The sequence below is a fragment of the Mustela erminea genome, chromosome 9, assembly GCF_009829155.1.
Source record: "Mustela erminea isolate mMusErm1 chromosome 9, mMusErm1.Pri, whole genome shotgun sequence".
NCBI classification, from domain to species: domain Eukaryota; kingdom Metazoa; phylum Chordata; class Mammalia; order Carnivora; family Mustelidae; genus Mustela; species Mustela erminea.
The window spans coordinates 68,472,401-68,487,111 of record NC_045622.1 but is presented as its reverse complement, the minus strand read 5'-3'; the positions used below and the strand labels follow the sequence as shown (position 1 = coordinate 68,487,111).

General features: G+C 45.3%; 1 protein-coding gene across 1 annotated transcript in view; it reads right to left on the bottom strand.

Annotated features, from left to right (window-relative positions):
- SPON1 (spondin 1) overlaps positions 1-14,711 on the bottom strand; it is a 256,283-nt gene that overhangs the window by 171,022 nt on the left and 70,550 nt on the right. Inside the window, exon 3 of the mRNA XM_032359337.1 lies at positions 12,652-12,785. Coding sequence (XP_032215228.1) covers positions 12,652-12,785 — 134 coding nt within the window. The remainder of the gene's footprint in view (positions 1-12,651; positions 12,786-14,711) is intronic.

Sequence of the window (14,711 nt, the reverse complement as noted above, 5' to 3'; positions counted from 1 at the left end):
GGGAATTGGCAAGGAGCAGACAAGCAAACGGAAAGCAGACCCAGCAAGACTGAAACCTAATAGGGCTTCAAGCTTTATACCGGGTTTCAGAATGTACCGGTTTTGTCCGAACGGCCCCGAAACTGGAATTCACTGCCAAGGATGAACTGCTACTTTTGTCTGAGAAGCATGTATGTGAGTTCTTCATTTTATTGCAGATGTAAAGCAATAATCACAACAATAGTCATGTGGCCATTTATAGAACTTCTAGACCAGATGTTGTTCTTAAACACTTTCATCTTCATGTGAATCCAAGAGGCAGGTACTATTATTATCCCCACTTTACAGGGGAGGCATCTGAGGCACTGGGAACTTTTAAATTTTTTTCAATTTTAAAAAATTTTTATTATGTTCAGTTAGCCACCATACAGTACATCATGAGTTTTTGATGAAGTGTTCCATGATTCATCAGTTGTGTGTAACACCCAGTGCTCACTACTGCACGTGAGGCCCTGGGAATTTAAAATGACTTGTCTAATGTCATTAGTTAGGTGGCGAAACCAGAATTCAGTCTCAGGTTAAGGAGTTGAGCTTGGGTTTCTGGGCTCTAGCAGCAGCCAACATCTAGAAGTCAATTATAGTTTCTCTGTGCTACAATTCCCTCCTGACACTCCCTAAGCTTTCAACAATGTCTTACTAACCTTTGTGGTTTGGCCTTAGGTGTGACGTGGAGTACCAAGTGACAGGGCTCCAAGTAGGGAGCAAAGTTGGGGAGAAATTGCCCGAGGAATGGACCCATAGTCTAGCCCTAGGTAGACGGCTGTAGTGGCAAGCAATAGCCTGGAGGTTTTGATGTATATGTAATCATTCCCTGAAGACTCCCCATAATTCTTGGGTGGTCACCATGGCAGAAGCCTGGTGTATCTGTAGTTCAGGAAGAATTAGCTCTTAATTAATAATCTTCAAAAACCACTTCCTATTTAAAAAGATGTAGAGCCCCCCTCTTTGAGGAGTCAGGCCCCGGGAGCCCATGTTGGTTCTGTTCAGAGCGTCTTGTCATTCCCAGCGCTAGCTGGATAAAGCTGTAGATGATTCTTCCTTCAAACCGTGACTTGGGAGCTAGGATCCAGGATGTCTGTCAAATTTTTCCTTGGGATGGATTCTTCTTTAGCATAACACCTGTCACAGTTGTTGACCAAGGAAGAAGGAAAGGTGTCTTCCATCCCAGTATCCAAAGAGATGGGTACAGAGATACGCAGGAAGTGTGTTATTGCCTCCAGCGTCCCCGCTACGGAGGCATTGTCAAAGAGGGCCATGGATGGAACACGCGATAGGTACAAGTAGGATCCAAGTGAGACCACTGAAAGCCACACACAAAAAAGCAAAGGTAGAGACATACAATCCGGGAAGTCGGTTTACCTAGCAACACAGCTGGTGTGAAGGAAGAGTTCTCCAAGCAACGTGGAACAGCGGGGCCTGTTCGAGCACATTCTGACTCATCAGATTTCTACGTGGAGACACAGATGTGTTTAATTTTATACATTGAGAACAATTTGCACACTGTGAGCATGTACAAACCCAGCTGCCTGAACCACAGAAGCATGGGAGATAGGAAGAGAGTGAGTGGGAGACCTGGCTGCCATTCCGAGGGCTCTGTCTGGCCTCCCCATTCCAGAGCCGCAAGACGAGACTCAGCCCTGTGGCTTCCATCTGGGGCTGTGGCCCAGTCACCCACCGCTCACTACTCCCCCATTTTTTCTGCACTCTGGAAGGCTCTTCTGGGTAGCTGGGACTTTTTCAGAGTCTGGGTATAATTATCACAAAACAGCCTCCGACTTCAGGAAAAAAAAAAAGGAAGGACGGACCTTGGACGATGTAGGAGGTGGTAGTTAACCACTCCTGTACCCAAAACTGCAATTAGAGAAAGTCTGAGGTCATTGTTCATCACGCCGATTTAGGTTTTGAAAGGAAACCAAATGATGAATATAACGATTATTTCTGTTTCTGCTTCCCCCTCTTTTTCTCCTAAGAAAATTGGCAATAGCACTAAAGTCAAATTAAACATCTGTTTGAAAAATAAGCCGGAGTGCCGATGACAGCTGCCTTGGACTTACAAAAGCACCACAGCTGTCAAACTCTGAATTAACAAGATTTTCATTTATGAATAGCAGAGAAGTAAGATAGAAGGGAGCTTTTGCTCCTATTTTCCTGGCTGCCAGGGCCTGTGTGATGCGAAATCTTTGGGAAATGCCCAGGGAAAAACGGAACTGCCATCGGCCTGTACTAATCAATCATGGAAGGAGTGGGGAACGTTCTTTCTTTTTACGCCATCTCATTTCTCCGTCAGCTTTAGGTTGAGTGTTGTCTCTGGCAAGCAGGCTTCCAGGGAGGCTCATGATTCAGGGGCAAGTCTCTGCTTTGTAGCTGAAAATGAATGGTGGTGGAGATGTGGGTCTCTTCGGAGGAAGAGGCACCGAGGACCCTGGCTTGTGGCACCGAGGACCCTGGCTTGTCGTCCGTATCATCGACTTCTCCGGAGGGCTTCAGCCCCCGTCCCTTCTAGCTGCAGTAACGAATGCCCGGGTCTGTATGACTTAGTTATAGGACCGCTCCATACTGGTTGCAAACGATCTCATCAAGCCATTTTGCTGATGGGGTAGAAGATGCTAACCTGTTTCATACTTCATAACCCTGAAAGCCAAAGTAGACGTGGAACCGATTCTTTGTCCTTTTCTACCCTTGTCCCCGAGTCATCTTTGTCCTTCTCAGGGATGGGGTATGGCTCAGGAGTGGAGCGACACATCTCTCGCGTCTACCACCCAGTTTAAAAAAACAGACTAAGTATAGGTAGGTGTGATACCATGGGGTACTTTTTCACCGTTGCCCAAACGTTTCTAGTTTGATGCTTTGATTATTCCGTGTTAAAAATACCCATGGGGATAAACAAATTGTGGTACAGACAGATAATGGAACATCACTCAGATATATAAAGGAAGGAGTACCGATACTTGAGTACGATTTGGCTCAAGCTCAGATACACTAAGCTCCGGGAAAAAAATCCAGATGCAGGAGGCCGCCTATTGTGTGATTCCATTTATCTGATCGATAGGTGAATCCATAGACAAATGCAGATTGGGGGTTGCCAGGGGCCATAGGCAGGAGAATGGGGAGAGACTGCTTAACGGGGAGGGGTTTTTATTCCAGAGCAATGGCAATGTTTTGGAACTAGACAGAGGGCGTGGTGGTACAACAGGGTGAATGTACGAGATGCCACGAAACTGATGCCTTCAAAATGGTTAATTTCACGTTACCTGAACTGAATCTTAGCCTTTTAAAAACATGTCCATGGGTCAAAACCTTATGTGTTGATCCCACCCTGGCCGGGGCAAGGAAGGTATCAGCAGCTCTTGCTCCATCAGTAGGGGAGGACTGCAAGCTGTCTTGCTGTGGAGACCTGGGGCCCTGGTGCGCCATGGGGACGAGCTGTGTACACCCCCGGCCCCTCGCAACGTTGGCGCCATCCGTAGAGCAGGGCTTTAGGGTTCCATCTGAATGTCAGTCTACTGCTGTGCCTGGAGCTTCTCTGCAGCCTACACTTCCTGTTTAATGCTTGCCAGTTCCCCCCCAGGCGGCTGGATCCTGCACCTGGCACTCCAGCTGCTGAATCTGACTGCTGCCATTGGACCGCTCTCCTGGAACGGCACCACTGCTGGCCTCCCAGGAACTCCTGGCATCTGGATTCTATCCGATAGATGGTAGGTCTTTGGGCATCGAAGTCTTCCTAAGCCGAGCACATGTTGCCCTTTTAGCCATCGCCTCTATCTTTCCGAGTGCTGTTCCAGGACCAGCCACTTTAACAGGCTCGGGGGTTCCCAGCTCTGTTCTGGCCACTCCTGGCTTCCTCCCCTGTGGGGTCCTGCTGATGCCCGAGCCGGCCCGTGGGAGAGGCCCCCCCTGACTTATAACAAAGATGTGGTAGTTCTTCTCAATACCTCACACCAGAAAAATTGTGGGGGAAGCTGCACCCCAGGTCCTCCTAACGCTGCCAGCTTCCTCTAAATCATACACAGTCATCTCATGTGGGCTTCCTCTGTTATTTCCTTCTAAGATAAAAAGGTCTGGTGAGCTCTATGAAGTTACACAGTATTATGAGTGTTCCCTAATTCCTCCTTAATACCCAGCCTCTCTTCCCACGAATAAGCCTTTCCCTTGCCAGGTGCAGAGTTTGTTTCCATTTGCCAAATGACAATTAGTTTCCTCCCTCAGGAAACAACACCCCCCGCCCCACAACCCCTACCTCCAACCCCCCAACAGAGAGTCCCCTACCTCCGGGTTTACAGAAGGGGCTCTGAACTCACAGATCTCACAGACCAACTGAGGCGAGAGGCAGAGGGTAGGTGGGGGTTGGTTGAGCTCAGTCAGGGTAGTTCAGTGGTGTTTCGTTAACAAGAAAGGTTCTGGAATCAGGTGGAAGTGGGCTTGAGTCCCAGCTGCTTTATTACCCTGAATATGAACTCTCTAAACCTTGATTTTTCTCAGCAACAAAATCAGAAAACCCTACAGAGAAAAGAGAGAAGACCCCAGAGACTTTTGCAGGAATTAAGTGAGAGAAGGCACACAGTGTACGTAGCCCGGTGCTTGGTGAGGAATATGAGCTACTCGTGCCGTGAGGCACACTACTGATGCATCGGGCACCTCTGAACACCCGCCTCCTCTCAACCTCCCACCCCAGCTCTGATCCCAGTCACGGGGGTAGCCCTGACCAGCTCTGCCCTACCGCATCTGCAGGATGCATACTTCGTCCGCCTGGGGCGCTCTTGCTTCCTGTCCCTGAGCTTTGTGGATGCTACAGCCCAAGTGCAGAGTATGTCAGTCCTCACATGTGCTGCAACCCAGAAGACCCGAGTTCATGTTTGTGGGGCCAATCTTGATCAATGGAGGATGGAAGCCAAAGGATAATGGCCTCGCCCTCTATCCCTGGGCACACTGTTCTGAGACATGTGTCATAAGGGCTCTCAAAAGTTTCCAGTGGGATCAAGCACCAGTTGCCTACAGTGATGGGCAAGTTAATAACACTTTACTCAATCCTGCCCTCCCTACCACCCCCTTCCCCTGCTCCTTGGGATTACCTCCCAAATAAACTACCTGAATACGAGCCTTTGACTCTGCGGAAAAAACAAAAAACAAAAAACAAAAAACAGCTTTTTTCGGAGAACCTGGAAAAGGATTTAGCACTGGGCTATGCATTAGAGCATTTTCTAGAACGTGCCAGAGAAAAAATATTTTACAGTGGCAACGTCTCAATTCTGTTGCTATAGCATGAAAGCAGCCCTAAACAATACATAAATGAATGAATGTGGCTGTATTCCAATAAATCTTTATTCACGAAAACAGGCAGTGGGCTGGATTTGCCAACCCTCGCACCAGGGCCACAAAGAGGAGTAAAACTGATTCTCCTCTTGAGACTCAGTCTCAGCATCTAGACATGAGGCTGTCCAGGTGACTAAAAAAAAAAATCACAAAGGGTCTTGGACACCACCACGCTAATTGTATTTTTTGGCAATGGGCGACACTGAATAAGTTCTTAGATCTTGTAGCAGCTGCAGCTGGGAACAGGTGATGAAATTGGGCAAGATATGTGTTGCTTCTTTTAAACATTCATGTACAACCCAGTCCTGCCCACGGGGCTACCTCCTCTGTACCCTTGGGAGTGATACTTGTATTACCAAACTTCCCACCTGGGACTGTATCCACAGGGCAAAGCTTCCTTATCTGATACCCCCAAGGCCAGGTGCATTTCAGAATTCAGAATATTTTTGGATTTCGGAAAGACAATGCAATGCAAATTCCATATATTTTGTAATATTTTCTATCAGGGTCTGGGGCAGCCTCTGCACATGAATATTTACACTAAAGACCATGAACAACTTCAAGTCAGTTCAGAGCAGGTCGGGGTCCTCAACGAGTTAAAAAAAAAAAAAATCATTTGGATGTTAGAGCCTCTTGGATTTCCAAATTGCAGATGAAAGACCATGCACCTGATCTGTTTTGCGTGTGACATCCTCAGTCAGCCTCTGAGTCCTCAGTGCCTACACCCAGGAGGCGCTCGCTAAATGTTACCAAGAGAATGAGCCGATGGGCCTGGCTGGAGCACAGGGTTCACGGAGGGATTCAGAGCAAGAAGATGCTGATCAGGGACTCTGGTAAAGGACATGGGGAGACTTAAATGTTCTGATTAAAATTCTAGACTTTAGGGGCGCCTGGGTGGCTCAGTGGGTTAAAGCCTCTGCCTTCCGCTCAGGTCATGATCCCAGGGTCCTGGGATCGAGCCCCGCATTGGGCTCTCTGCTCGGCAGGGAGCCTGCTTCCTCCTCTCTCTCTCTCTCTGCCTGCCTCTCTGCCAACTTGTGATCTCTGTCTGTTAAATAAATAAATCTTTAAAAAAAAAAATTCTAGACTTTATCTTGAAGGTGACGGAGAGCCCTGTTCAGCTTTGAGAGGTGAGGGGTGTGCCTCAGCGGCGCATGGGGACAGGAAGTCTTACTCCAGCGGCAGGAGCAGAGGGCAAGGAACCAGAGTGAGCAAAGAAGTGGTTCTTGTAATACTGGGGCAAGAAGTGTCTGCGGATGAGGCCACGAATAGGAAGCAAGTGTGAGCCAGAAGAGACAGATCTGACAACTAACAGTGTAGGGGGAGAGAGTGAAATCAGAGTTGAACTTGACCCAGGAGCACGGATCTGCGATGGTAGAATGCAGATTTCATTGGAGATCTGGACATCTGATCGGATCTGGAGCCCTGATCTTCTGTTTAAATCCCAGCTCAGTCATGTACCCTGTGATCTTGGGCAAGTCACTTACTCTTTCCTGTGCGCCTCAGTGTCCTCTGTAGTATCTGCTTCAGAGGGTGGCTATGAGGATTACCTAAGTATTTGTAATGCCCCTAGAACAGGGCTAGGCTCTTGGTACTCCCTGGACCCTGTACCAGCCCCTGTTTCATAAGATGGAATTTCCCAAATGGTTCACCAAGTGACTATCTTCTCAGGAGCTGGAGGACCCACATCTCAGACCTTCCCGGAAACTTATGAATGGGTGTGAGAAACCCAGTACTACATGTAGGTAATAAAGGTAATAAATATAAGAAAAGAGAGGATCACTTCAGGGGACAAAACGTTCGTCAGATTTAGGGAGACGAGATTTCCCCCTGGTGGGGTCTGTACACAGCCATTCTATCCACAGGGGCCCTTTCTGTCCCTCGGTTGCTACTTTGCCATCCTGTTTACAGCATTCTGGCAGCCATGCAGCATGCTGGGGCAACGTTAAGTGCTGGGTCATTCATTTGTAGGGAGAAGGCTATAAGGAGGTCTGCCTGGAAAGCCTGTAATTTAGAAATGTTCAAATCTTTGCATCCAAATGGAAAATGGAAATGGTGTCAGGTTTGTGCCAAAAGAAAAGTCGTAATTGCTATGTGCTTCCCCGCCTGCCCTCCTGGGCAAAGGAACACAACTAACCAAGCAGGCTTCAGAGCTGTCACCCACAGGCATTCAGCAGACCTTGCACCTTATTCAACCGGGAATAGTATCCAAATACCGCAACACAAATGCTCCTTTTTGCAAGGGAGGCTGCTGCAAGAATGCCGGCATCTCCCCTTTCATCTGCCCTGAGCCTGGCTGCCAGATTTAAGTGTCCTTCCTAACTTTTTAATGAACTTTCCTCCCAGCATGTCAGTCCACTGTTTAATAACCACTAATGGTTCCCTGGTTCCTCTTGAATCAAATTCAATCTCTTCATCTTGACACTAGAAGACCTCCAGGGCTTAGCAACAGATTTTGGCCCCCAAAGACCTTCTAATCTCACAGAGTCTGTCTCCCTGGGGCTGCCATGCTTCTTCTCACCTCAGTTCCCCTAGATCCACCCCTGTCACCTGGAATAACCTCGTCCTTCTGTGCATTTATCCAAACCCTACGACAGCCTTCAAGATACACTAACTTTCCGAGAAGCTCTGGTGCTCCCATTTTTCCATTCCTCACTCATCTGATTTCTGACTAACCACGTTTAATTTGTCCCCAGTGACTGCTTGTCTTGGGCTTACTAACCTTTGCGTGCATATTTTTATTTATACCACAACCAGATCGAAAATACCTTGGAAGTCAGGATCATTGTTTGTGTCTTTCCTGAGCTCTGGGCGCAGGGCAGGTACACAGGGAACACTGGTTGGCCAGTTCCCCAAATACTGCCTTCTATGTGAAAAGAAGGAAACTTTCTCAGCTAGATCAAGAGTCCTTCTTGGGGCACTTGGGGGGCTCAGTCAAGTAAGTGTCCAATTCTTGATTTCAGTTCAGGTCATGATCTCAGGGTTCCTGTGTCCCGTGTCCATTCTGGAATCTCTGTCTCCCTCTCCCCATCCCACTCTCTCTCCCCCTTCTCTTTTTTTTTTTTTTTTTTTTAAAGATTTTATTTATTTATTTGACAGACAGAGGTCACAAGCAGGCAGAGAGGCAGGCAGAGAGGAGGAAGCAGGCTCCCTGCTGAGCAGAGAGCCTGATGTGGGGCTCGATCCCAGAACCCTGGGATCATGACCTGAGCCGAAGGCAGAGGCTTTAACCCATTGAGCCACCCAGGCGCCCCACTCTCCCCCTTCTCTTAAAAAAAAAAAAAAAGAGAGTCCTTCTTAACTCAATTGAAGTATCAATTTGAAACCTGTACTTCCTGTTATACTTAAAAAGTAAAATACCATAGAATCCCCATTAAAATCAAGAATGAGCAGGAACACCACCATTTAATGGTCTACTAGAGGTGACAGATAATAAACTAAAACATAAAAAGGAAACACAAGGTATACTTATTCATAATTTCCCAAAAGAATGAATGAACAAGCCATTAGCACTATCAAGTGAGTGCAACAGTGTCCAAATTCAAACTCAGAAAATAAGAATCAATGGCTTTCCTAAACACAAGCAATCAATAATTAGAATGTATAACAGGAACAAAAAAGGAGCCCATTCCCCAAAGCACTAAAACTATAAAATACCCTAAGAGGGAAAAGCCAGACAAGAATGTGCAATCTCAATGAAGAAAAATCACAGTACTTTACTGAAGGAATAAAAGACCTGAATAAATAGGGGATATTCCATATTTCTGACTGGGGAAAAATATTGTAGGGATGCTGACATTTCCCACACTGAACTATTAATTCGATGCAACCCCATTCAAAATTCCAATAGAAGTTTTATTAAACTACAACAAACTTATTCTACGATTTGTCTGGAACTATGAATCTGCCTGAATGGTCATGAACATTTTGAACCAGAAGATTAATGGACGATGACTTGCTATCAAAATACAAAATAAAATTGTGCTATAAAATGGTGTGGGTTTTGTGCAGGAATAGATAAAAAGACCTGCAGAACAGATGAAGTAGCATTTCAAGCAACTGGAGAAAGGACAAACATTCAATAAACGGATGTGGGATAACAAACTAGCCATTTTGAGAAACAGAAGTAGATTTTCATTTCCCATCTGTGCTGGATATCTTTGTTGTTTTGTTTTGTTTTTGTTTTTGTTTCCCCCCCTGGATACCTTCTCAAAAAACAAAACAAAACAAAAACAAACAGGAAAAAAACCAACAAAAGAAAGGAAGAACACAGGACTTTGGAGTTAAATGGATACGTGACTCAAGAAATTCACCTAATTTTCCTGGGATCTCCTCTGTAAAATAGAAGTAGTTAGGATGATTAAATCTGTTAAAACCTGCTAGATGCTGGGGCGCCTGGGTGGCTCAGTGGGTTAAACCTCTGCCTTCGGCTCAGGTCATGATCTCAGGGTCCTGGGATCGAGCCCCGAATCAGGCTCTCTGCTCAGCAGGGAACCTGCTTCCCACCCCCTTCTCTCTGCCTGCCTTTCTGCCTACTGTGATCTCTGTCTGTCAAATAAGTAAATAAAATCTTTAAAAAAACCCCATAACCTGCTAGATGTGCCTGCTGAGTTCCTGGTACAGAGAAAGTACTGGTTGACCTTTTCTCTCTTCCATTTGGCCCGTGGAACCTCGAGGGCCAAGAATACATACATGTGGGTTGTCTATATATCCTGCCTGTCTGTGCACAAAGAAGCTCAGTTACATTTGCTGAAAGAATGAGCGACTGAACAAGCCACACTTGTCCATTCTTAATGGATAAACATATGTTCACATATGTTCATTGTTAACGGGTAAACAAGAGATGCCTTTCTGGCTTCTGCCGGGAAGATCAAACACTTCTGCTTTGTGAGAACAATAAGTCAAAAGAAAACCGAGCTCTGGGCCAGCAGGATCAGAATTTTCAGAGCAGGAAGACTCACCACATAAATCTAACATTTTCCAACTTTCTTCTTCAGAGCCCCAGGCTCTGCGGAGTGAGTCTGCCGAGTGACCGGGCAGCCCAGGGCCAAAGTGTGGGTACCAGAAAGCCACGCCGGGAACCTGGTCTCCAGGCTGAGACACCGGATACACCAATGGACAAAAGGGAGGCCACGTGTGACCACAACAATAGAACTCTGACCCCCAAATCTGGCAGCAATCAGCCTGGAAACCACACACCCCTGAAGCGTCAGCCCAGAACATTTAGGACTTGTGAATGACCACCAGCTCCTTTAATTTTTTGCCCCCACTGTCTCCTCTATTTCCAACTCAGGACCAACAAGGGGAAGCCAAACATGCTCTCCAAACCAATCACATAAGATGCTCCACTTTTAGTTATCCTGCTTCCAGCCTCCCCAAGCTAATACCCTATCCTCCAATCAGAACATACCTGCAGTCTGCCCTTTTCTCCCCTAGAAAGCTTTCCCATTCCTCTCTGGTCTTGGAGTCCCTGCCAAATGCTAGTGGTAGCTATACTCCCTAGTTATACAGTCAGCACTCGATAAATAGCCCCTGTGTGTTCTCATTTAGGGGGCCTTGATTTCCAGGGGCCTTCTCCCGTATTTTAACTAAATACTCGATACGTGTTATGTACTGGGTTTATACATAAGATTTCATTTTTGGAAGTTTTACTGCTAATTCTTTTTTTTTTAAAAAATTCACTGATACAGACTGATGCCAAGAGACAATCTTCTCAAGGAATCTGAGTAAGCCCGTTCAGCTTGCATCGAACCAAGAAACAAAGGATATATGGACAGATGGCAGCACAGGGAGGCTACACAAAGACAAGGCTGGGCCTGGACAATAGACAGAGGCTTCCAGAGACCTCTATGGGCATTTTTTTTTTCTTTTTCCCATAAGCCAGGCACAGCTGCGTCCAGAAGCTGCAGGGACTAGACTGCCTTGTTGGAATGCCTCCTTACTAGCCCCTCCCCAGAGCTGGGCTGGACTTAGTCACAGTTCTAAAATTATAGAAGTGTCCACCTGCCAGAGGGGCAAATATATAAAATAAGGCCCCAGGCGACTCAAATAAGAAAAGGATGGTTGGGAAAGTCCCAGCCCCTTACCTTCATGGGAAAATGGCTTCTTAGATGCTGAGATTGGAGCCTTGTCCATCTGCCTGTGACGATTTGCCTGTCTACAATCTTAAAATTTCCAATATCCCTCTATAGGGTATTTAAATCTATTTAAAATAGGTTATGGCTGCATTTCCCAAACCGGTGAATGTTAATATATGTCTCAGGATAAAAAGGGAGTCCAATAAATTGGGGAAATTCTGGTGAAACCAATTTAAACACATTTCATTTGAGTAGGACTTCGTAAAACCTTGAATCTGCTAATGATAGTTGTGACTCTGCAAGAAGGGGATGGAGTTTACAACATTTTTCAAACTTATTTAACTGCAGAAATTGGTTTCCTGCCCACCTATTTACATCTCTCTGAACATCACCCTATGGCATACCATTTTGGAAGCACAGGTCTGAGATAATGCTACCTTACATAGGAAAACTACGAGCGGGTTAACACCTCTTTAAAAAAAATTGTTTTTTATTAGAGAGATAGAGAATGTGTGCACACAAGTGGGTGGAGGGGCAGATGGAGAGTGAGAAGCAGAGAATTTCAAGCAGTCTCCGAGCTGAGAGCAAAAGCCCAATGTGGGGCGCGATCTCAGGACCCCAAGATCATGACGTGAGCTCAAACCAGGAGTCGGACACTTAACCGACTGAACCACCCAGGTGCCCCAAGTTAATACCTCTTATCATGTATTGTAACTCAACAAAGGGAGGGTTAGGAGACCAGGTAGGAAGTGGCACACGAGGGCAGTTTTGAGGACATGAGGAAGAAAATCAGACCATAAAGTAGGGCCAGAGACTAAGGAGGTTACATTTGGGTCCCCGGTCAGCCTAGCGCAATTTAAGGATAGTGGTGTTAAATTCCAGATGAAGGAAGTCAGAGAGCATCCTTACCTGATTTGTAACTTTTCTTAGCCAGCCCTAGTATTAATATCTCTAGAAGCTGGAGCGTGGCCAAGAGAATCACTGAATTTGAGAATCACTGAAATCTCTAAAAATAGAGATTTGGGCAAATGGTTCTTTTTACAGCATTGCATTAATGATGGCCTTTGACCCTATTTCAGAGTTAAAATAACTCTGGGGAGAGAGATGATGCCACTCACTTGATGCCCCAACAAAGCCACTTTTCCTTCTGCAACCCCACCATGAAGTCTGTGACAGACCACAGGGAGGGAGAATGAAGTGTTCCACGGACCCCTGGTTCACTTACTTGAGAATCACACAGCCTGTACCCGCTGGGGGCGCTATCCAGAACACCTGAATCCGTGTCCTCCGCCGTGGGGTGCTTTCCGTGACCGCAACGGGGCAGTTACTCATAAACTGTGTTTCTTCTTCATCTATGATCTGTGGAAAGTAAACACATTATAATGCAACATCACTCTGGGAAGGCTCTCAAGTTTCCGAGTTGACACTTCCTCAATTTTATTTTTAAACCTGTTGTTTTGTGTTAGCAGCCCTGTATCCCCTGACACCAGAATAGTGCCTGGCATAGAGCTCCAGTCATCGCTAGTTGAATTAACACGAGGGCAATGATTTGGCACCTGTGCTCTGCTCTCTGGGACCAGGATCTGTGTCAGCACTTTGAGGAGCAGGTCACTAGGTGATGGTCTTGCTTATTTCACTATCATAATGGCGTCCAGTTTCAGGGGAGGAGGAAGAGGAGGAAGAGGAGGGGGAGGGGATAATCCAAAGCCAACACTCTCTAAATAGCTAAAATTTGCAATTCAGCTACAGTTTTATAACTTGAAATCGAAATGCTAAAAGAAAACACCCCTTTGGAGGAAGTCCACCAAAGTACATAAACTCTATCCCAGCTTCCCGGCACTATTTCCTTGGCAATCTCTATCTCCCGCGTTTGTGCACTGTGTCAGAGTTCTCCCAAGTTAACCATCAAGCTTTCCGCGGACACTGTGAAAAATCTGGTAGCCATTCCCATTCCCCAAGACTGGTTCAGCATTTCCCCTGAAATGCTGCCAGAACTTGCCTATCTCTCTAGTATTATTACAGACTATTAGACCTGGAAGGATCTCTCGGGGGGAATCATCTAAATCCAAGTGCCAACTTCAAATGACTGGTATATGCTGTGTCATGAGTAGTGCTAATAACAATAACAGATAACATTTATTGTTTAGTAAGTGCTAGGCACTAAGCTAAGTGCTTTATCTGACTTACTCATTTAATCTTCAAATAAATTTAATAAGATGATAATATCCATATTGTATTTATTTTACTTTAAAAATTCATATTTCTTTTAGGATAGCAGGTAAAAAAAAAACAACAATGAAGTCACTCAAACTCCTTAGTTCATCATATATTTATATCCCTGGATGAAGCAAAAGCAACCTTCTTTATATAGTTTTTATCTCAATATTCTTTATCCTACTCCCACTATCTATGCCCTTCTGAGTGTGTGTGTATACACATAAACATACCAATGTTTATATAATTCATAATGTATATATAAAATATGTGTAATGTATATATAAAATATGTGTATATATTATATATTATGTGTGTGTATATCTATATACATATACATATATATGTAACTTGAAGTTACATAGAATTGTTTTGTATTTTATTTTTTTAAAGATTTTATTTTTATTTATTTGACAGACGGAGATCACAAGTAGGCAGAGAAGCAGGCAGAGAGAGAGAGGAGGAAGCAGGCTCCCTGCTAAGCAGAGAGCCTGATGCAGGGCTCGAACCCAGGACCCTGGGATCATGACCTGAGCTGAAGGTAGAGGCTTTAACTCACTGAGCCACCCAGGTGCCCCTGTTTTGTATTTTAATGTTTCTTTCACTTAATCTTATGTTTTTAAGATACAGGTTTCCCCCACTATCTGAAAAGTAGAGCATGTCTATGAAATCTTTTGTAAGCTGGAAAGGTATAAACTGAAGAAGCAATTACCATTAATTTATACGGAAAATTTTTTTAAGTGTTCCCAGACCCCAAAAATAACCTCTCTCCGGCTTTTCTGATACCTTAGGACACATCTTGCTAACAGATGCACAAAATAAATCAAGATAAAACACAGATGCTCCCAGACACAGTTCAAAGCCATACAGGGCTTGAGGCTGAGATGCTGAGTGTAGTTTCTGGGGAAGGAGTTTGGCCATATCTCTCTTGCTGTTTTGTACTGCCTCTAAACGGCTCACTGTAAAACAAAAGCTGAGTGCTATTTGCATTTTTTACCCTTTTCATAAAAGTGAAAATCCTCTTTGGATTTCTTTCAGGTGGTGAAAACGGGTACTAGTGTAGGTCTTCCA